The sequence below is a fragment of the Falco naumanni genome, chromosome 12 (genome assembly GCF_017639655.2).
Source record: "Falco naumanni isolate bFalNau1 chromosome 12, bFalNau1.pat, whole genome shotgun sequence".
NCBI classification, from domain to species: Eukaryota; Metazoa; Chordata; class Aves; order Falconiformes; family Falconidae; genus Falco; species Falco naumanni.
Genome location: NC_054065.1, coordinates 31,465,314 through 31,489,010, shown reverse-complemented (window position 1 = coordinate 31,489,010; position 23,697 = coordinate 31,465,314). Strand labels below are relative to the sequence as shown.

At 37.2% G+C, this 23,697-nt stretch overlaps 1 protein-coding gene across 23 annotated transcripts in view; it reads left to right on the top strand.

Moving 5' to 3' along the window:
• Positions 1-23,697, top strand: part of NRXN1 (neurexin 1) — a 725,766-nt gene that overhangs the window by 80,179 nt on the left and 621,890 nt on the right. For 13 of the 23 annotated variants that reach the window (XM_040611878.1, XM_040611871.1, XM_040611868.1 and 10 more), the window contains exons 3-5: positions 513-530; positions 5,265-5,294; positions 6,080-6,091. The exons of 4 other annotated variants lie outside the window; for them this stretch is intronic. In XM_040611878.1, the coding sequence (XP_040467812.1) occupies positions 513-530; positions 5,265-5,294; positions 6,080-6,091 (60 nt within the window). Of the gene's footprint in view, positions 1-512; positions 531-5,264; positions 5,295-6,079; positions 7,094-23,697 lie in introns of those variants that run through there. 6 more of the 23 variants (XM_040611876.1, XM_040611872.1, XM_040611877.1 and 3 more) reach the window with 3 other exon arrangements.

Here is a 23,697-nt window from a genome sequence, read left to right as displayed (position 1 = left end):
CAGTAATGAGTGCAGGATCAGCCACGCTGCCTGTAGTAACACCTTCACACCACATTCTAAAACTTAAGTTATCTTGTTCGATCTGTTTAAAATCATCTACTTCATACAGGTCGTTAAGGAAAATTCAGAATGGGAAAGTAGAAGCAAATCAACTTGGAATCCTTATCAGAAATGACTGATGGCTTTAAAATACATAGTTGTAAAAGTCTTCCAAGAAGATCCTCTGATTAACGACTAATAGTAATTAAACTTACAAAGAGCTGCAGTAAATCCTGTACAATTTTTGCACTGTGGAAACAGTCTTGTTTTATTTCATATCACATAAATTTGGTTAAATAGAGGAAACACTGCTTCCCTGGTGCTTTTGTTTTTCCCTCTGGATTGTAGCAATGGAGCACTTGCATGTTGTGTTTGATGCCTTGCATGATGAAGACATGCAATGGCAAGTTCCAGTCTGCATGCTGCTTAATGAATGTTTTCCTTTTCTCTCCTTCCCTGTTATGTGCTTACAGAAGACAACTATGTGGAAGGTGGGTGCTTTCTACCTTATTTTCCTAAGCTCCTGTTTTTTCCTTCTGTTTAGTGGGTTTTTTCCCCTTCTGCTTAATGTTATAAAAGTACACATATCATTCAGTACGGTAAGTCGCATTTTTTTACCCATAAAGGTATACAAGTTTATTAAATAAATGTGATTTCTTTTTCCATACAGAACACAAGCAAAACTCCATTTTAATCTTGGTCTTATTGGTGTAATTCCAGAATATCCCCACTGAAACAATGGGATTTATACTGCTGTGACTGACTGACATCACATTTCAAAATCATTCAGGAGATTTGCAGAAGTATTGATTCCTTCTCATGTTCTGTATGAAAAACACAACAAACTATTTGTTTCATTGGTATGGAGCATAAATCCTCATAAGAATGTAATGCATGTTAAATACCTATGTTCTAATTGCTTAGGAAAATGGAAAGCGCTTTTCTCTTTAATACTACAAATCTTGCTTGCTCTAATATCCTGCACAGCACAAAATTTTAGGAAAAAAGTCCTTCTAACTTTTCAACATAATGCACCCTGCCTTTTTGACACGGTGAAAGAAGCAGCATGTGATTTCAATAATAATGTTGGTATGTAATTAAGTCCCTTTAAAGAAAGTATGGCACAGGGCAGTGGAAACTAAAGCACAGTGCCAGCTAGCCTGAATATTGGTAAGTAAGTCTATTAGCTGGTAAAACATTTTGTGTGCATGTATCATAGTTTTAAAGGTACAGAATATGCTTCACAGATCAGTTATTGCTGGGAATCAATACTGTCTTTTTGCTTATAAGCCAAAAGGTGAAGGTGCTTTTTGATGGACAAGTGCTTTTAAAAGTTTCACTGAGCTGAATCTTTGCATACTAAATAAACAATTGTCTATTTGGAAAAAAAAAAAAATTATCTATCTAAACTGAGAAATAACTTTTCCCTTTTTTTTTTTTTTTTTTTTTCCAATACTTTAAAACTATTTTTAAATCAAGGACTTTGTAAGCTAACTTATATGCAAAGTGAATGCCCTGGCACAGCTCTGACCCAGGGTCCCATCCTGAGCCACTGCGGAACATGAGTCCACTCGGGATTCAAGGCACTGTGGACCACTGCCTGCCTAGTCAGTGGCAATTTATTGAAAAAGCCTGGAAGTATTGGTACCGCATTTCTCTGTGCTACTGTATTCAAGGGCAAAGAGAGGTGCTCAGATTTAACACATGCACGATGCTGTTTCCTTAAAATTTCCTTAAAATATGTTACCAGTAGGAGAAAGAAATTTTAAACAATTCTGATCTGTCACACACATACATACCAATACCATTTCCTTTGCATTGTGAAACAAGAATGTATTCAATAACACTTGGGATAGGAATTCTAACTGGAAAACATAAAAGCCTAGAAATAAGTACCTAATTTTATATTTGATCTGTGCATAAAACTCTTACTGGTGTCAACATGAGTCTCAAATGTGAATTAGGATCAGTATAACTAGATAAGGAGGTGCAATTTCATTTCACCTATTCATTTATGCACAGCAGTACAAGATAAAGCCTGGATAACAGTTAATCCAGGCTTTACCTGAATCTGGTTCTTAAAACAGCAACCTTAAATTTATTCCAACACAGATCTAGATACTTATGCATACATTAAAGCTACAAAAGGTGTATATGTAAAGAATGGAAGGGTAGAATGGTGAGTCCAAAGCACAATTTGGAAACCGAGCTATAATTTTTCATCTTTGATTTCTGTGATATCTGAGCATCTCTGTTAAGTTAGACTACATAAGAAAACAAGGATTTAGTACTTACAGAGTTAATTTTGTACATGTTGCTGGTATGAAAAAACTGTAATTTATTCATTTTACTAAAATTGTGCTAGGGATGAACATGTTCACCACAGGTTTACCATGTTTAAATTTTGTTTTGGCCTGTGCTCTGCATGGAACTCATGCACCAAATTAAGAAAATACCTTATCCTCATATCTGCTTCCACTGTCCCATCTTGTACCCCGTAACTCTCTCCTCTCAGAGCCAAGTTCAGTATAAAGATGTCATGGATCACACATGAGGGATTCCTACTAAATATTTAATTCCTAATTCATAAAGAAAAGGGTTTTTATCATTCTGCTTATGAAGTAATGGTGCATAAATGAATATTTTCACTGTGTGGTACACCTATACACGGCTGGTTAACACTGGAACTTCCCCTGACTATCCATTGTGGTATCCTCTATTATTAGCAGACTGTCATTTTGAAAATCTAGCAGCGATTGCTCTCAGGGTAGATTTATCTGTATCATTTTAAACAGTCTGTGGACAGGTACAGTAATAGTAATTCTTCACTCTTCCATAGCCTTCATCCATAGATTGGAAAAATATAAAATAAGTTAAGTATCATTATGTGCTTTCAGCAAGTAAGTGTAAGTAACCTTGCTGCTTCACAAATAAAGTAAAATACAGAGTCAAACAAAATACAGTGTCTTGATGACTAGTGCTAAATATTTTAATTGATAGTTGTTTGGTTTGAGCAGTGTGTTTTTCACATTTACTTGACTTTTTTAGTTGAACAGTACTGTGAGTGACTCTTAAAAATCAAGTGGTTTCTATGATGTTTTCAAGAGGCGCTTCTGCCATTTACATTTTTTTCAAATTATATATGAATCATGTATTTACAACTCACCAAGCTTACATATCATTTTAGCGAGAATAGTAGCTCTCAACCAGCGGTGATCTCTTGAGGCCAGGCTTTTTGTTTAGGCCCTTAGAGCTATAAAGACCATATTTAAATGCAAGTTAGTAAGAGATTACCTTCTTTGTGTTCCTGTAGGAGATGTGGCAGCGATTTGCCGCAGACCTTCTAAGAGCTGAAAGAGCTCACTTAAAGAAGCTGCAGAAAAGTAACTATTCTATTAAAAGAAAAAAAGATGTTGTAACATTCGACTCATTTCACCTTCCCTCTATCAAATACAGTTAAGGCCATGTCAAAAGTCTAACATTTTACTATCGTTGCCAAGACAAAAATTTAAAAGTCAAAGACAAGCTAAATAATGTTCATAAATGAAGAGAGTACTGCTTCCAGAAGGCTGTGTGTGCAGCCAGGGGTCCGAGCAAGGACATCCCGTGTTGAAGGACCGAAGCTTGACCGTAGGTCTTTGTACTTTGTGCATTTACCCAGTGTGCTTCTCTTGCAGCAACACTTACCAAGAACACATGTGTAAACATGCCTACTCTCTTCCACAAGCTGCAAACTGCAGCACAGCTGTGTGATTTTTCCCGTGCAATGCTTATGCAGCATCCCTTTGGGGTCTGGCTCAGCTTTCACTTAGGTTGCTGTGAACCCCAGGTAATCCCACCAGCTGCTGGACACTGGGTTTGGAAACAGAATCCATTGCACAAGAGATGGGGCACATCAGGCCCATAGGTTTAACTACCCTTCTAGAAAGGGTGGCATTAAAAAACACTAATTCAGCAAAACCATTGTTAGTCCGTTTTGAACATCACTTGTGGTTTGGAACTGATAAGATATGAATACTTTTAAGACTGATTGCAGTTGGGAGTATCCTCTTTGAACTCCCCCTCCCTCCCCCCCTCCCCAAGTACTATGAGTCATTTGTGCACCTAATTTTCTTTGTGAATTAGAAATCACAGGAACTCTCCAGGAAGTCTGCTTTCCAATAAAGAGCAGGATATTTTATTGCACACCTTCTTTGTGTGAATTAATTTTAATTAATTGTCAATAAGGAAATAATGTATCACTTTTTGTAGCTGTTGGAGAAGAGAAGCACATTTAACACATGAACAACCCATAACTTCTAAAATGGATCCTAAACCAGCTAAGTTCCACAAGAATAAGCCTGTTTTTTAAACTAGACATAAAGCATGAAAATCTTTCATATTTCTAGAAAAAATTATCTCCCTACATCACATTATTCTCAGTGAGAATATAAGTATAATTTTTTTTTCATTAATCAAAAAAAAAACTTATGTTAAAGAGTAATCACTCTGGTTGAGTGACTATCATTTTGGACATCTGTTTGGAAATGTCACTGGAGCTATACTGGTATGACTGGATTTCATCTCACAATACAAATATATAGCAAAATCTATTTCTCACAGATTTATGAAGTAGCTTCAGAAGCTGATACTTAAATTTTCTTTATTGCTATGTATTTTATATTGAATATGTAATAATTTTCCTTCTCTGGAACAAGTCATTCTACTGTCACGTTTCACACAAATAAGGAGACATCCCTTGCATTATCATTTCAATGTGATGAAGAAATCTTATTTAATTACCTGAAATGCTCATTTTTATGAGGGGAAAAAGATCAGACCCAGCCCATTTTTCAGGTTTACACTTCTCCAGGTTTTTAACATCATTTCATACATAGAGGACAGGAAGTCCTCCCAGCAAAGTGTTCAAAGCAATATAATCAAAATATGATAAAGACAGATTAAAGGAATTAGTTGGATTTGAAAGCATTTTATTTTCTGTCATCCCAACTACTGCACAGAAGAAATACACAATAAAACAGCACGCAGTGTCTGAATTGCAGTTCTGTTCCTCGTAGCCCAAAGCATTCCAACCAGTGGTTGAAAAATGCTCTTTGATTTCCCTCTGTGATACAGACATCTCATAGGAAACAGATGCCTGTCACAAAACATTTTTGTCACTGTGACAATACCACCTTCCCGTGCTCCCTTGTTCATTGCTGACTGTGCTCTTGTTTCCCTTCAAGGTCTGGCGCACCTGATGATGGGCGACCAAGGTATGGGCTCTGTTCCTTTTCCACTCTGCTTTCATTGTTTCTTCTTGTTCTGTAGCTGCTTTGAATCCATCACTGCAAATGATGGGCAAATGCTTGAAAGCTGTCTTTGGCTGCAAATAAACACATGGTTTTAGTCACATCTTATTTCATTGTTTTTTTTTTTTTTGTTTGCTCCGTAAGCTTTTGTCCTTCCTGCCTCCTCAACTCCCCCTCTTGCAATACAATAACTGAAAAGAGGTGAGAGAAATAAGAAGGTGATTAAGAAAATTTCATGTATTTATCAGAAAATACAATACCTGTGATTCGATAAAAGATAAACGAAGCACAAGAGCACTCTTCAGATAGCTTCTGAAAGAAGATACTCAGCTTTCACATTGTACACATTGAAGAGTCCATTTACATTAATGCATGGCTGGTTGGAAATGTGCAGAAAACTCCTGCTCCTGGCTTCTGGAATGCTGAGAGTACGATCTTGCAACCTAAAAAAATCAGTGATTTTTTTTTCCTCCTAACCCACTGTCCATGTTACTTTTGTGTCACTCTTTCTGATCTAAGCATGGGTTATTTCTGTTTCTCTGCATGTACATGATTGGAAAAAAATAAACTAAGTCCCTAATGTGACACTGATTGCATCTCCATTTGTCTCCAGATACTTTGTTTCTTTATGTTCAGATACTATTGCATTTACATATATTCATGAGTCTTACTGTTGTTTCTCTCCTCTTCTCTATTCTCTTTTTGTCTGGAAATGCTTTCTTCATGGAACCATTTCACCAAATCCATAGGTAAAAGTAAAGGTATTACATGATTTTCTTTATTTTTTTAATGCCATCAGTATACTTTAATGTATGTATAAGTAATGCAAATAAATGTAAATCTTTTTGCACTGATAACATGAGGTAGGTATATTTTAAAAGTAAATATTTCATGGATATCAAGGTAAGGAGAAGTATCGTAAAGTACAGGCTGACCTTTTGTGAAGTTTGTCTCCTAGTTTTGTGAGACATAAATCTTTGGCAGTGAAAAAGGAGGCTACACTTATAGAAAGCATTCAGGATGAAATAACAGCCACATTTTGAGGTATGCATTTTTCTGTTCTCAAAGGATTGTAGGCTAAACCACCAGGCACAGAAAAAAGCATGGTCTTGTTCAACAGAGACTCTCTGGAGATAATCTGTCTAGGGCCAGTCCACAGCTTGATGTAAGTTTTAAGTCTGAATAGCACTGACTTCAGCAAGTCTCTTCTATCAGCTGATCATGTTTGCCCTCAGCTTTTCCTTGTATATTAATCATTTGATTATATTTGACACAAGAATTGGGCAACGGAACAAGGAAGAATGAACACCAAAGAGAAGTGTGGGGGTTATTTCAGAATTTTTTACTCTTTTCTGTTTGTTTATATGAAGAATACCAGCCATGTTTACTTTCTCCCCTTTCTCCCGGAGGGAAGGTGCAGTAGGGTCAAGATTTTCCCTTATAAATAAGCACCTGGTTTTGCTACGAGGATACTTGTTCACAGACATCACACAAATATATTCTTACGATAAGAAGCTGGTCCTTAAAAGCCATTAAATCTGTGTTCTGTGTGATGAATAATACAGTTCTATTCATCTTAAGCATTTGTCAGGGTGTGGCTATTCTTGGTATAAATCAGAAATCCAATCTGCACGGTCATACTTTGCTAACTAGTTAAATTGGAAGCAACCTTCCAATTTCCTTGGTGTCTTGGCTCATTTACTGTTTCTACATCTAGAAAGTTCATGTGATGCAAAGACTGTAATGACAAACCCGTAGTGTCTCATTCCTCTTCATATCAGGCACTCTGGACAGACTCTGTACCTGCTTGTAGGTGGGATGCTATTTAAAGGGTTGTGTGTGTTTTGGAGCTGTAAATCTTCTTGCTTAGGAAAAGTTTTAAGCAAGTAGAATGGAAAACCGTCTGCTGATTTCTTTGCTTTATAGGATTTGGGTTTTTTGTTGGATACCTGATCCTTGTTGTATTTTTCTCAACAGTACCTTGTATGTATCACTTCCTTACTACTTATTATTACTATCTTATTCCTTAATGGCAGATGTCTTGAGTGGAGTTACCTTAAAATGACATTTTATAGTAACTGAACCTTGACGCTGTAGTTATTTTTTATTAATATTAAGGAATTCTTTTTTAGATTATTGTATATACAGAATACACTATATAGTATGTACAACACTGACAGAGTTTCTGTATAAAGGATGAAAACATAAGTATTATGAATATATATTATGATTAGTAGTTGGTCTGGAAGGCAGATTTTGGCAAAAGAAAAGCTTTGCAAGTATTGCACAGTAGTTAGACATAAAAGGTTTAACAATTATATTCACTAAAAAATTACCTTGGATATATCAGCTACATTTAATGATGTGCCATGTGACATAATTTAAACACCAGTCACCAGTCATCTAATAATTTGACTACATTTTCCTTCTCACATTTTAATTTACTGCATTTATCCAGTTTACATGGGAATATTGATTACCATGGTTTAATAATCACAATACTTCTGCAAATATAACGGTGTATATTTGTTCAAATGGATGAAAAACATTTATGTGTTTACAAAATCCAGTTGCTTGTAACAGAAAGTATCCTTTGATATAGGACTATATCCTCAACCAGGAGAAAATGGCCTCGTTTTATTGACTATCCTGAAACTATACTAATATCAGCTATTGAAATTTGTGACCTTGAAACAGTTGTGGTAACACACGTTTGTAAGAGGAGCTCAGCACTCGATTCATTTGCACCTATTTCAATCTTTCATTATAACTTCAATTCCTTTAGAGGTAGGTAAAGCCAGTAACAAAAGTGACTGCAAAATTCTGAGTGATTATATAATGAATTAATCTTACTTTGGAAATATAAGGAAAAAAAAACTTTATGAAGTTTTACTATGTAATTTGCCCTGAAGAGTATAAATGGTTGAAGTATCACTGTCTTCTTTAATTGTGTAGATATTCTTTGGGATAACAGAAAAGGAAAAGAAAAAAAACCAAGGTACCTTCAGAATTGGGAGAGGATTGGGACAGGGCAGGTTGCTGGTGCTGATAGAGAAGGGAGCAGTGAGGAGCCTTGCCAAGCGGGCAAGCAATACAAAATCCCATATGATCTCACTGGATGCACCTACTATTTGTTTAGTTTTAAATATAATTTGGGATACTCTGGATAATTTCCTCACGAGGTTTTTATGGAAGTTTTATCGATATTGACAGAGCTGTCACTGTCCGTTAGAGAAAGGCAGAAGCAAGGCTCAGAAGATCTCATGGTGCTGAGACATCTGTCAGTACTCAAAGTCATATAAATTGATCTATGTACAAAACCAGCTGACATAAAGGAGGATATAACATAAAGCCAAAAGCCTGAACAGGGGTTTGTCTTATAAATTTAGAGCTATACCAAACGTGTTTCCTGATCCGTTACTCCTTGTAGGTGCTATGTCTAATTCTAGGAAGAGCCGCAGGCTTTTAGTTGTACTGGCATTTGTTTATTTTCTACCAAGCATCCTGTATGTTCATAAATACTTAGGAATTCCCTTCCCCCATCCCCTGGATATCACTTACCTGTATAAACTTCAGCAGTAGAGTTGTCGCCGCTGTGGTGGTGAAAAGACGTAAGCAGGTAAGGTTTGTAAATGGGGTACAGATTTTTATTAGACCACTTGAATATGCTACTGAGAACAATTGTCTGAATTTGAAGCAAACCTCAATATCTGCTGCTCATAACAGCCATGGAAAAGAATTTGTTTGCCCAAATTTTGTCTACTTTCTCCAGCTATTTTAGGTGGTCTAATAAAATTACCAATCCTACCTGTAGGCCTTACCTTGTCAAAAGTGAGTACCTCTCAGATTTCCCATGCAGAATTCTTTTGTGATGAATAGTAACGCAACCAAGATAACATGGCAGCTAATATAAAATACTCAACATCTTTATTTTATTAAAAAAAAATTCCTCTCCTCCTTTTCATTTTCTTTTGATGAGCAATGAAAAGGGTTTATAATTCAGTTACTATAACTTAGTGACATGTATTGCTTCATTTTAATATTGCAGTTCTCTTAAACCTCTACATATTTTTAACTACCATTTATTTCTATGTAAATAACCTACTTTTGACTGTGTGTATTGCTTACTCTATACCTAAACACTATGTTCATATTCCTGTTCTATTACTTTAGATATTACGTGCAGCTTTGAATTGTACATGAGTCACTCGGGTCCACAACAAACTATTAAATGATATCTAGCTGAGCAATAAGTGTTTCTACCAAAAGATTGATAGTACAACTGCAATTTATTGTATTAGATTACAGCCTTTTGATGTGCTGGTATTTGGTATACTGTGTATAAATGCTGAAGAAAGACTTCAGAATGTCAGTTTATATATGTGTCAACTTCCTTGCTAAAAGGAGGCAAGTTCTGTACTGCACAAGCTATCATACGATAACTGTAAAACCAAAGCTATCCCACTAATTTGTTAATTATCAATCACACAATTCAGCTGACAACTGGAAAAATAGGGCACTGAAAAATAAAAGTAATTTAAATAAATCTTTTAACAATCATGAGCATTAAAATGGTATGTTATAGTTAAGTAATTATGTAGTGCCATGCAACACAAATCACCTCGTGCCAGTAGGCACCCCCAACATCAAATGATGTGGAAGTCAGTCATTAAATTCAATGCAACCACAAATTCACCTTAGTGTGATGACTTTCATTTTTGCTCTGTTTTCAAAGAACTAAAATAATTTTGGCCTCTTGTACACCCTGATCCTCCTGGGATTGTTGCAAATCCTATCCTCATCTGCTTTTGTGGGGGCTGCTTCGAAGGGGGTCTTAAAGCCATGCATCCTTGAGCCGTTCTTGAGCTGAGCCACCAACGGTCCAGCAGCCATGTAAACGCTTTGGCAGAGCGCGGAGCGCTAGCACAGCTTCATATTCTTGGCTTGGTGCCCGTTGAGATGGATTCGGTTACATGCCTTCTCAACTGCAGCTGGCTTTTGCCTGGCAAGCGCGAAAACATGGACAGAGGGCTTTCTTGCCTCTCCGTACTGGCTCACACAGTTATGTATCCTAGGTGACAGCAGCTTATTTGAAAGACTCACTGGTAGAATTGAACTGAGTTAATTTAGGAGGTTTACACAGAATGGGGATGCCAGGCTCGGGGAACTGGAATTCTGTCTAAGTGACACTACAGCCAATGAATGGATAACCTGCGTTTCCCTGCTCAATCTCAGAGTTGCTTCTACTGATAAAAAAAGAACGAATCAATAACGTTTAAAAATTTATCCTCCATTTAACAGGTCCCAAACATTCTGAAAGTCTTGTATAATTTACAATATGATCACCACAGAATTTTTAAAATATTCTATATAATCTTTATCTGCTTTTTTTTAAATGAGAATTACCTTTTTAGAGAAATTAAGGAACTTTAAATATAAAGCTCTTCAGAGTGCTCCAAAGAGCAGTAACTACACATCATATCTGTTCTATAGTGAGGTGTTTTGTTTTTTTTAAGAGACTCATAAATATAGTGAAATAGTGGCTGATGTTCACCAAAACTATTGGAATTAAATTCTTGTGTGTAAACCATGCACCTATGCCTAATCATATGTTCCAATAAATATTTATACTATCTTTATATTTTTATGGCTAATCTGTTCAAATTTTTGTTCAGTACCAAATACATTAAATTTTTAAATCAGAAGGTGGTATCTTTATGTGTTTAAGTTGTGGTGCATTGAAGCAAATAATTTTCTTGCACTTCAGTGGGTGTTACCTAGCAAGTCTAAAATATGGCATTTGGAGCTGCAGATTCATCTTTATGTTGAAATGTGATCAATTAATGTTTCCTAAGGAGAAAAATGCAGCAGAACATGACTGTTGAACAAGTTTTCTGTCTGAAGTACATGGCTCAGAAGAAATCCATCAACATCAGGACCAGAAATACAAATTCTGTCTTGAGACACATATATCCAAGATTATTTCAAGATACCTGATTCCTGATCAGCAGTATGAAAAGAAATTGTAAGGATCTGCCATAAATATCAAGAAAACTATATGAAGAAAGGGCAATATGTTTATTTTAAAAATGTTATTTTTCTGACATGTCACAATGTGATAATGTTCAGTCCACACCGTAAGTTCTAGCACCTTTCCACCACCAAAATAAAACCTTTACCGTATTCTGAATCATTCTGATGTCACTCAAAATTATCATGTATCATATATACATGTGTATATATGTCATAGGTCTCCTGTAGATTCAGAGGAAAGAAAATAAATGTTACACTACAGGGATTTTATGTAAAAAAAAAAGGTTATATTTGCAAAAAGAAGATTTTAGCTTCCTTGACACTAGGCTCCACTTTTGAGCACAGATTTCTCCAGAAGACAGGTATGCTGACAAAGAGCCTTTCAAAATAATATTAAAGCTCTTTTGAGATGAAGGATATATATTTCAGGCCCAAAAGTAGGTGGGGATTTATTTAAGATGGGAAACAGTAAAGCTGTCACTCTGAAGAGGTAAAAAAAAACAATTTTTGAGCAGGTAAGCAATGAAGAAATAGGAAAACTAGGCATTTTTTTCTTAAAGGAAACATTTTCTTTTATGTATGTATGTATGTATAAATATACATAGCAAATGAGTATTAAAACCTGCAGTGATCTGTATCTTTTTTGTGCAATGTAATTCCACGAGAGTTTTGTACAAATTTTGTAGGCATTTCCAACAAACCAGAGATTTCAGAAAGGTGTGTGCCTTGAATATCCTGTAGAATAACCTGGAACCTTCTCCTTTACACCTTTTAATATTTGATGACATTACTGAGCCAAATACATTGTTAGAGTGACACTAAGGATTACAGCTTCACTCTAGGGTTGTACTACAGCTGAGGTTTTCCTAGGATAAAATTCAGACCTTGAAACCTACAAGAGCAGCTAAACAAATCAGCCCAACAGACTCTAATTTCTATTATTTCAGGAAAACCAAAAGTCATTGGAGTTTGTTGTACATCTCACTTATAATAAAATTCTCAACTGACTTTAATATTACTCCACTCAGTGGAGTTGCACCAGTTAAAGTGGAACGAAATCAGAGCCCTAAGGAGAAGTATTTTCACCCATCTCTAGGATTTGTCTGCATGCAAGCTTACTAAATTCAGGAGTGAACTTTGTCACAATTTCTAAAGAAATTAGATTTAATGAAAGTGAAGAACTCTTAAGAAAACCACCCTAAAATTGTACTGATATGGCTGAAAATGTGGACTATGCTCATCATAATATTTTTCCACCAAGAATGACTCTCCACAAAAGAATTGAAAAAAGATATTTAAATAGTCTGGTCAGAATCGATCGTTCTTGTAGAAGTAAAAATGCTGTGTACAAAATTTTTAACCTACTCAGTCTTTTTCTGTGGCTGTAATAACATGCCAAGCTACTTAGAAACAAAAAAAAAAAAAAACCAAAAAAAAAAAAAAGCTTGAATGATCCACTCTCTTTAAAATCTTTTAATTAAACAATATAATTTGTACTGATACTAGTAATGCATCTCTTTCCTGGTATTCAAGGCCTTCTATAACCCTGTCATTCTTAATTGCTTGAAGGTAGCTTTCTATCTTCACTTCAGGGACGACCCAGAGCAATTAACTATCAGTAGAACAGTGAAACTGTGCAACGAACTGGGAGATTCAGGAGCTCAAAGGAGAAAATTTTCATAGGAACTGAGTATGAACCATGGGCTTTGCTATGAAATTCCACCTTCACCATTCTTTTAATGGTTTTCATACACACCAGCCTGTTGTCCAAATATGTATTTTCCAGACTTGGGAGGAAAGGAAAGTGATTGAATCTCTTTATTAAATTCACTTACTCCAGTGCAAGTTATTTTTCCCCCACTTACATCAGGTAGATTTGGGTGGGGTTTTTTGTTGGCACCCACTGACACTAATTTTCTGATCAGCACACCATTTAATTTAAAGGCTGTTTTTGTAACTTGCTAATGTGACTTAGAGACTCTAGTGCATCTTGTTGCCTGCTTAAAGTATGCATTTGTTTCTTAAAGAAGGAGAACATCTGGGCTGATTCACTGGCACCTTCTCTAAAGCTGTGTAGAAGCAATCTCAGATCACGAGAGGCTCCTAGAGGAACTGAGAGGCCACACCTGGCACTGCTGATGTCACAGTAGCACCTTTGTGTTTGGGGTGGGAGGGAATAAAGGCAGCTGGCTCTAATCCCTTCCATCTGCCTTTGCATATTCTTCAGACAGACGGGAGTCAGCCTGGGGAGCAAAAGTCAGTGTAAGTCAGTTTAAGTCTGCAAGTTTTTCACTGGAGTTGCCCTTAGTTCTCAGGTCTGTCCTGTGTTTCATTTTGTGAGCTGTTGTTATCCTATTTTCTGGAGTATGCACCCAAAGGAAAGGAGGCTAAAAGTCTTCCTGTGACCATTAATATTCTGCTTCTGAAGTGTCACTGTTAGCTGAAAACCTGAAGAGCTGTTTCCTGATGCCAGTTACATTGGTAATTATGTGACCCCGCTCCCATCCAGTAGTAACATCTCCCTCTAAGATTAAAAATTTGAAATAACTTGCCTGATTTCCCACGTCATTGAACTTGAATAGCTTTATTAGGAAGAACTTGGGTTATATCAAAAAGGTGCCAGAAAACTGCTTTCCATCTCAGAAAAAGGGCTTGGCAGACATTTTGCAGATAATACCAAGATGGTCCTTTGATATTTTTTTTTTTTCAGTTAATGGCTTTGCTTAAGAGCTTGGTCTTACAATGTAGCATGCTTACTATTTGCACAAGTCCGTAAGAAATCTTCAAAAAAAAATCACCAAGCTCAGTTACAGGCAAATCACCTTTGAAAACTCTGTTTGCCTGCATGTGAGACAATATTGGGATTGTGCTACTGAACCTGTGCAAAACAAAGCATGAATTAGTTTTAGAGCCAAATGTCATTTTGTCAATGCTGTTTTCACTATGAACAGGTGTGTCATTTATATGGATATTTGATGCTATTTGTATTAACTGCAACTACTGACTAGTGGTTATGTAGTTTTCCATTTTAGAAGAGTTATTTGGGCATTAAATATATGGAACTGTATGTGTTTATATCATCGCAAAGATGATGCGAGAGTTCAAAAAACTCTGATTCAATTTGACTTTAATTTTCATATACCTCAACACCCGCAGATTGTGGTGGTACAAGTACTGAACTGATGCTCTCATTTCACCTGGGTACTTGTGTGAACTGTAAATTTTGCAGGTATGCCTCAAGGCACTTACATCATTAGGAACCTTCAAACGCATGTAAATACAGCTGTGTCTATGTCAGTCATGAACCGATGGGTTTTGATGTCCTTAGCCGGCTTTTCAGGCCTATTATTCTCTGCAATAAATTATTCACGTAAGGATGCTGTCCATGACGTTAACTGTTACAAGGTTTGGAAGAAAATTTAGACTTCAGAAAAGAATCATATAAAAGTATCCAACTGCAAAATTGAAGCAACAAAGGTAAACTTGGAAATTGGTAATTTTATATGATTCTTGTACAACGTATTTATCTGTATAGAATTGGTATGTTGATACGCATCCATACATCCTGCATTAGACAGAGGAAGAGATCTGTGGCAAATCTATATTCCGAACATTACATAAAGCCACCTGAGCCCCACTGTTAGTCTACTGCTCTGTATCTCCTCAGAGCAAAGGAAACTGTTTAGACTACTGTGCAAAGATATATTCCCATACTCCTTTTGAAAATACTGAAAGGCACTGAATACATAGAGTAAAACACAGTAAGTGATTCACAATTCTAAAGGACAAATTCCTCAAAAATTTTCAGTAGCATACACGCACTTAATGTACATAAATGTAGCTGCATTCAGGACCGAGGCACATACACTGATAAATAAAAATGCCCTGAAACCATTCAGTTCTGCTATACTTCATGAGTTTAACTTTCAGGAATGCTTCTATCTCAAGTGTTCTATCATGACAAATATGCAATAAAAAATGTCTGCCATGTCTGCATCCATAAATCACTATTATGTGTCATTTATTCTCTCTTCCAGGAAAACATATGTATTTGGTATTTATTCATTGTTCTAAAATAGAAGAGAGAGAGAGATGCCTTGTGTTGTCCCTGAAATAGGTAGTTTTGTTAAAGAAAGAGGTTTTTGAAAGTTCTGTGTTTATTGAGCTGTTATAAAAGCAATACAAAGGCGTAATTAATATCTTCCTTTTCAGAACACCTAGATCTGTATATCAGCCCTATAGCTTTTAATAAGTACATATAACTTTCAGAAATGTACATATATCTGGGTCATGCTAATTACCCACCTTGGGAGGCAAGAATGTGCCTATACTTCTCTACCTAGTTGGCATACTCTTGAGACCAGAGTTGGAAGAGCACGCTTTAGAAAGTCTAAAAATACATTTCCTAGGCTCTTAGCCATTAAACTGCTTAAAGAGGAGGTGTCTCATATAGTGGCTGACAGCCTGTAATTTGTGTTACGCAGGATATAAGACTAGATAATAAAAAACAACACTTCTTGCCTTGAAGCCTATGAATCGCACGTAATAGAGAAATCACTGTGTTAATGTGTAAGAAAATTGTCAGACTATAAAAATGGCCACCTCTTTTATTTTATGAAGAATAATCTTAATCATATTTCTTGTGTAGATGGAATTATGTGTCAATGAGTCCCCCAAAATGCCAAGTCAAGTCCTAGCACTCTTTATGGACTAACTGGAAAAAACATTCGAAACATTGCCTTAAGTCAGAACGTACATGAAAACTGAAACATCTTCATGGAAAACTTGTATGAAAGTGTGAGTCAAAAGGAGATTATCTTCCTCAAAGCTCAATATTTTGCTGTGATCATTTAATTTGAATACTTTAAATTGAGTACTACAGTTAAACAATTTCATTTTCAGGAATGTTATGCCATTAATTATTTTTATTTCATACAGACTCTCATAACACATTTATGATAGGGCATGGGCGGTTTCTAGTTATACAGTAAGAAATGAGGTTCCCACATGATACAGGGATTGCTACACCAGATAAACCTGGGAAAAACATTTTTGTGAGTTATTTGTGCAGCAGAACTGGACCCATTCGTTTTTGCTTTTTGATATAGGAGGAGAAAAAGCTTATACAAAGCTGACAAATTCAATGAGGAACAGAAATTGTGATCTAATCCAGAAAACTTCATAAACCAGAGGCTAAAGCAGTCTCATAAGAGTGCTCTGAATTAGGAAGAAGAAAGATTCAAACTCCTAAGACCCAGAGTTTTAATTTAAAAACTCAACCCAGTGTTCTAATATTTAGCTTCTCTTTGAACCTCAACATTCAAATATATATTCACTGTAAGTTAAGTAGTCTTCTTTAGTTGCAATATGCTCACACAAAAGGAGAGGATGGAATCACAGGCTACTTCAGTGAAGGATTTATTATTCTACATCAGAATTATCTTTATTTGTGAAGACTTCAAATACTTTCTTAATCTTCAGTTTTACAGTAGCAGGAAAAAGATCCTGTTATTTGCTAAAATATAAGAAGAGAAATGGGAGTTTGTAGTTTCTCCCTGACTATATGAAAAAGATGCAGAGGTTATTTTGTTCAATCAGGTCAGAATATTTCTGGCTGAAAAGAATTCCAAACTTTTCCCTGATAGTATATGTTGACTATCTGAGAGGAGGAAAGCCAGTTGTTGAGGTATATCTTCTATGTATAGTTCCTGATGTTCAGTTTCAAACCTTGCAGACGGACACTGCAGTATTAACATGCTGTTTGATTGATAATTCATTAGTACAATGTGTGAAACGTACGTACAAACAGATGAAGATGTGCCACTGGGGAGAATACAACAGCATATTCACTTGGATTGGGGGAAAAATCTCTGCTACTTCTTTTATGATTTTATGTGCTAATTATTCAATATATATAATATGGAAGCATGTCTGCATGTAGTAAATAGGAGGACTCTCCTTCACCATATCTATCCTCATTTTCTAATCTGCCTCTGCATCCTTAATGAAGCTGGAACTCACACACCCACTAGCACACCTGTTCTGTGGGGAAAAGCCATAGGGAAGTGGGAAACGGGACATTCCGTCTGCTCATGTGAGGAAGAGCTGAATGCTACATTTCCATGTCTTTGCACCATGATCAGACTGTGCCGGGGCCACACAGAGGACCAGGTTTCAAACAGACACCTGTAGTTCCTCCTGTGCCGCTGTGCAGTGAGCGCAGGGACTTCAGACAGTCGGCGAGCAGCATCCTGCTTGGGCTTGGTGTCATCCCTCAGAACTGGCAGCATCTGAGCTGTTCGGATAATTAGTAGAAGTGCTTGAGAATAGAGCATATTGAAATGTCACTACAAGGATGCAATCTTATTTTTGAAAGTGCATATAGATTGACAGGGAAAAAAAGGAAAAAAAAATAACGCAGCCCCAGTTAATATATATATATATACGTAATTAGACCATTTTGTATCATTTATACTGGATTATAATATCCACCTTCACATACATAAGTACATGAGAGGGAAAACCCACACAATCTGTTTTCCTTTATATTTGCAGTATATTTTATATTTATTTTATCTCTGCCTCTTTTCAAAGTGTTGTTTAGCTGGAGAACTGATGAAGCACTGATGCTTTCGTGGTTGTGAAATGTCTGTCATTAGGCTGAAGGACAGAGGAAAACCTGACTGGCAGTTAAAGCATGAACTTCCTATACCTTAAAGTATGTTTCTCAACAACTATTTTGCCCTTAGTGCATCTGGTGACAGTTTCAGCAGATATTTCAGTATCAGTGAAGTGTGGTCATGAGTGTTGACATGCCTCGGCGTGTTATTCATACTAAAAGAACAACTTTCCAGAATTGCTATATCCTTGATTCAAAAGCTAGATTAATTTATTTTTAGGAGCTCTTTTTGGAGCCCCTCTGATTGCTTCAGTGTTTCAGCTTATTGTAGGGGGTTTGCCTGTAAGTAGGCACTAAGAATAAAACTAAACACAGTAGTGCCAATAACCTTGGTTTGGGAAGAGAGATTTATCAGTAGTAACACAGAGCAAGAAAAGGAGCATGTGAAAACTTTGAACGTTGTTGCTGGGTAAATTTCAGTGTGTATTGTTACCTAAAGCAGCTTTTTTTTTTTTTTCCCCTGCATTTCAGTTTTCTTTAGAAGCTGTCCAAGTTGTTTGAGCTGTTTTTCTTTCTGCTTTGTTTTGTGTGTGGGGTGTGTTTTTATTTCAAACTACAATAAGTAATGAACAGGGTTTCTGTGGTCTTAGAACAAAGCCACTGCCTGTGTGAAGGCAGATGAAATGTTAATTAGATTACAGGTGAACTTCATTATCATGCAGTGAAGGTGTTCAGCTTTCCTGTGTTCAAGGCAGTAGTGTGAATATGCATTGAGAGAAATCACAGAATCATTTAGGTTGGAAAAGACCTTTAAGATCATCAAATCCAACCGTTAATCCAGGACTGCCAAGTCCACCACTAACCCATGGCCCTAAGCACTGCATCTATGTGTTTTTTTAAACGCTTCCAGGGATGGTGATTCCACATCTCTGGGAAGCCTGTTGTTATTTTGTATCACAGGATGGTTTGCATTGGAAGAGGCCTTAAAGTTCATCTAGTTCCAACCCCCTGCCATGGGCAGGGACCCCTCCCCCCAGCCCAGGTTGCCCAAAGCCCCGTCCAGCCTGGCCTTGGGCACTGCCAGGGATGGGGCACCCACAGCTGCTCTGGGCAGCCTGGGCTGGTGTCTCACCGCCCTCATAGTGATGAATTTATTCCTGATACCTAATCTCAGTCTCCCCTCTCTCAGCCTAAAGCCATTCCCCCTTGCCTATCACTACAGGCCCTTGTCAAAAGCCCCCCCAGCTTTCCTGTCGGCCCTGTTAGGCACTGGCAGGTGCTGCAGGGTCTCCCTGGAACCTTCTCTGCTCCAGGCTGAGCAACCCCAACTCTCTCAGCCTGCCTGCACAGGAGAGGGGCTCCAGCCCTCCCATCATCCTCATGTCCCTCCTCTGGACTCGCTCCAACAGGTCCATGTCCTTGTGCTGGGGGCTCCAGAGCTGGACACAGCACCGCAGGGGGGGCCTCAGGACAGCAGAGCAGAGGGGGAGAATCACCTCCCTTGACCTGCCACGCTTTGTTTGACACAGCCCAGGGTACAGTTGGCTTTCTGGGCTGCAAGGGCACATTGTTGGGCCATGTTGAGCTTCTTGTCCATCAAAATTCCCAAGTCTTTCTCTTCAGGGCTGCTCCCAATCCGTTCTCTACCCAGCCTGCATTTGTGCTTGGGATTGCCCCAACCCACGTGTGTGCTAAGTAGAAACCTCAGAGAATACAAAAAGGGTGAGTAAAGCTGGCTGAAACTTCAGTAAAACTTTATGCATCTCTTGTCCTGCCTGTTTCCTGAAGGACATTGTTTTCCTTACAGTGTGAAAGTTTATCTTTCTTTTGTGAAGTGCTTTGCTAATTAAATATCTGTAGCACCTGTGAGATGCTTGCGGTGTGGGAGGATGGTGACTTCTGGCACAAAGGTCGTAAGAGCAGCCTGTTCTGGGCTACTGTGCTCAAAACTTTCCCCTGAAAAGCCGAGGTTTTAAGTAGAAAACTACATGGACAAACTTCAGTAGCCTGACATTTAAATCTGTTTCCAGACGGATTTGAAAACTATCGGTGTCTGTAAAGTCTCAAGGAAGCCGGGAAGGCTCTGAAGAGCTATAGAAATACAGGCATAAAAGATGTTATTATTCCATTCTTTTGTCCTAGCAGCGTGGAGACACAGACAGTAGGAGAAAAGAAAACTGCTCCAAAAGTTTTAAAATACCATAGCTATTCCCTGCCACAGTATTTTCTCCTAGGACCAACTGTTCTAATATTCAATAGGCCCAAACAAACCTTTAATAACGCCAGCTACCCTTCCCCTTTGTTATTGATGTTGCAAGGGTCAGGAAGGAAAGGAGATGCTTAGAAGAATGGGAAGGGAAAGAGCCATTGGCATGGTAGTGGAGTGCACCTTAGAAGTGCAAAAGCCAGATGTGGCAATCCTTCAGCATCACCAGGTCCTTGCTTGGCTTGAGACTGTAGGAAAAACTGCCTGGGAGAACTGGAAGATGTGCCTCATGCAAGTTATCTAGTTGTTAATTTAATCTTTAAATACAAGAACCCTGCTAATGCATTTCTGTCATTTTTGATGTGTGATCAGAGTTCAACAATGCTATATTTTTGTCAAAGACATTTCAACTCCGACGCTTTCATATCTTCAATTTTCATAATTGATTTGATAACAAAATTACTTAAGTTGATGACAATACTTTTGTGAGAGATAAAAAAGGCTTCCTTCAACCATCCTCCTCCCCTCATTACTGTATTTTAGTTCATATCTCTGAAAGTAATAGATGTTTAGTATTAGATGTTTAGGCTATAGGCTTGATTTGATCATCACCTGTACATCAGCAAAGAATCTGTTCAAATACAGCAAACCAAACAGAGCTGTGTGTACTCTAGCATACATGCTTTCAGACCAGTTGAGAAGGATGTTGTAAAGTAGATCTATGTCAGGAGAAGGCGGCTAATGAAGACAAAACCCGAAGACCTCCAGGTACTGAGCAGATGTCTATGGTACTTGCCTAATCAGACTAAGTCCATGGGTAGAAGAAGGTAGCAGAGTGCTGTCATGTAATCCAGGAGTTGATAGTGGTGGCAAAAACAGAAATAAACATAAGAAGGCCTAAGAAAGGCAAAAGAATTTACTTATGTTTGCCTCTAAAATAAGCAAGCTCAAACAGTAAAAAAAAAAAAAAGTTTACTGACTTGTAAACAGAGCTTCTGTCTGTTTCCACCAAAAATTTCATAAGGTTTTGTGTAACTTAACCTTAAATAAAGACAAATAACTGAAATAACCTCTGGCTCTCCAAAACATGAACGTTTAGGGATAGCTTTTTAAAAAGCATGAAGGTACCTAGCTCTCACAGGTGGTACCAGGTATCTGGGTACTCCTAGATGACTGTTCCAAACCCACATTATTATAAGCTTAAAGGACCTTGAATCATAAATGCTTCAACTCTAGTATTAAATAGAAAGAAGGGAATAGGTAGAGAGTATATGTTATTATAAAATAATGTGTTTGAATATAATGCCCAAATATAAATATTCCCCCTAAAGAAATATGTTGAATTTTTTATATCTAAACATGGGAAAAGAAAGAAAGAAAGAAAAGGAAAAAAAAAAAAAAAAAGAAAGAAAGAAATCCTCACTGTTTTTTAAGTCTAAAAGTTTTATGAGGAAATGGCATACATACATTACATACACACGAACATTACTTATGTGCATTAAAATGTCAAATAATCTGAAACGGAAGTAGTACTATTTCAGAACTACTTCTTTTTGTATAAATCCAGGAGCAGTGTCTATATAAAGTGACTCTAGAGCACAATGAAGCATGCTGAATGTGTTTAAAATTTATCAGTAAACTCCTTTTAGTTATCAAGCTGGAGAACATTTATCCTATTCATTATTGACATCTCCCAGAATTCTTTCTGTGGTTTTGTGCAAATAGCTTGTCAGCCTTTTGGCAAATAGGGATGATTTTCAGTAACATTTTTCAGATTCTTCAAATTGAATTATACATCCAGAGGCAGTCAATCTTTCTCACCATTAATTGTACAGAAAAAAGAAATCCTTTCGTGTTGAAGGCTAGCTCTGCAAAGGGGACCTAAGCATTGCAATGCTAACGGAGATCTGACCAAACTGCTAGGGAAATCTTGCCCGCCAGAATTCACAACCCTTGGCTTAGTCTGCAGGATTGTTCTACAATACATAGAAAAATAAGTGCCTTTGGGTGCTGCTGGAATTTCAGTACTGAGAACTCCTGTAACTGTGAAGAAGTGGATAAGCAAAGGTTGTGAAGTCTACACTGCGGTTGTCACAATTTATGCTGTGAATTTGCAAACACCTCAGTTTTGGCATTGAGCATGGCAATGCTAAGAAGGCACATCCATGGCCACAGCCCTGTGCGTGTTTTGGTAGCTTCCAGCTTTTTTTTTTTTTTTTTGGTTCTTACTGATTTAAAATCTGTTAGAACATTTTATTTCAATGTAGCTTTTAAAAAATTTGTCTATAATTTTAATAACAGTTATGGACTGTTAAGCTGATTTTAGTAACTCCTTAAAATGCAGGATATATTACCATTCAATTAGTATATTAATAGGTCTTTATTATATAGTATATATTACTATATTAGTATATTAATAGGTAAAAGACAAGGTCTTTATTAGGCCTTTGATATCTCTCTTCCTGCCTATTGAGATTCTGGAAAGGAGGCCTAAACAGGTGAAGATTAGAGCAACATGTGAAATCTTTACGTCTAGCTAACACCAGAGCTGGGACTGGCACTGGGCTGTGGCATGGAGCCTTGCTTGGGCACAGAGGGCAGTCACTGCCACACAGGGGGCCGATCCAGCACAGGCAGCAGAATCACCAGAGGAACGTTATAATCTGCCATACACAAATCTTTTATTGCTACTGACTGAGACACACTCAGAAAAGATTTAAGGTTTTGATCAGCCTAGAATATGTGGGGTGTAAAATTGCTTCCCATCCAGTACTCGGAAGTTCAGGACTCATCTGCTTCTATAAAAGTCAATAAATGTGTGAAAATTGAGGTGTGCTGAATGAGGTGCTATGCAATGCATTTAGTTTGGCATATCATACTGTAAAGAAAAGTCTGAGGTTCTCTTTTAGCTATCAAATATAGCTTTCTGCAGATGGCAAAAGGTGAGTTTCAAGAATTACAGCTCAAATTGCAATGATTTATTACTTTCCTTAAGAAAACACTTACCAGTATAGAAGGTTAGATTGGGGAAAATGCCTTACATATCCTTTGAGGGTTTGCATATGAATTATATTATCAAATGTCAGCTAATAACTACTTTTTTGTATGGTAAACCCACCTCTTATTATCAAATTGTTTATGTTATCAACTAGTTAAAGAATGCATGTATAGCTGTGAGCTGAAGGTCAATAAGTGATTGGTTTTTCTCTATTGCAATAAGGACAGAGATTACAAAGACAGTCTTGTTTTCATTATTTTACTTCTTTTGAATCTTCTGTTGAGATTCTACTGTTTTGTGGGGGTTTTTTGGAATGAAGGAACAAAACAGTGGCTGCCTTATGTCCTGGTCTTATTGTTCAGGTGCAGGAAATACTCCCACTTCCTTGAGCAGGATTTCAACCTGCAAACATGATGCAGAATGGAATTTGTCAGGTTTTATACTAAACGCTTTATTAAAACTGGAGCCGAATTTTCCTGTAGCTACTGCCTCTCTCTTCGGTTGCTGAGAG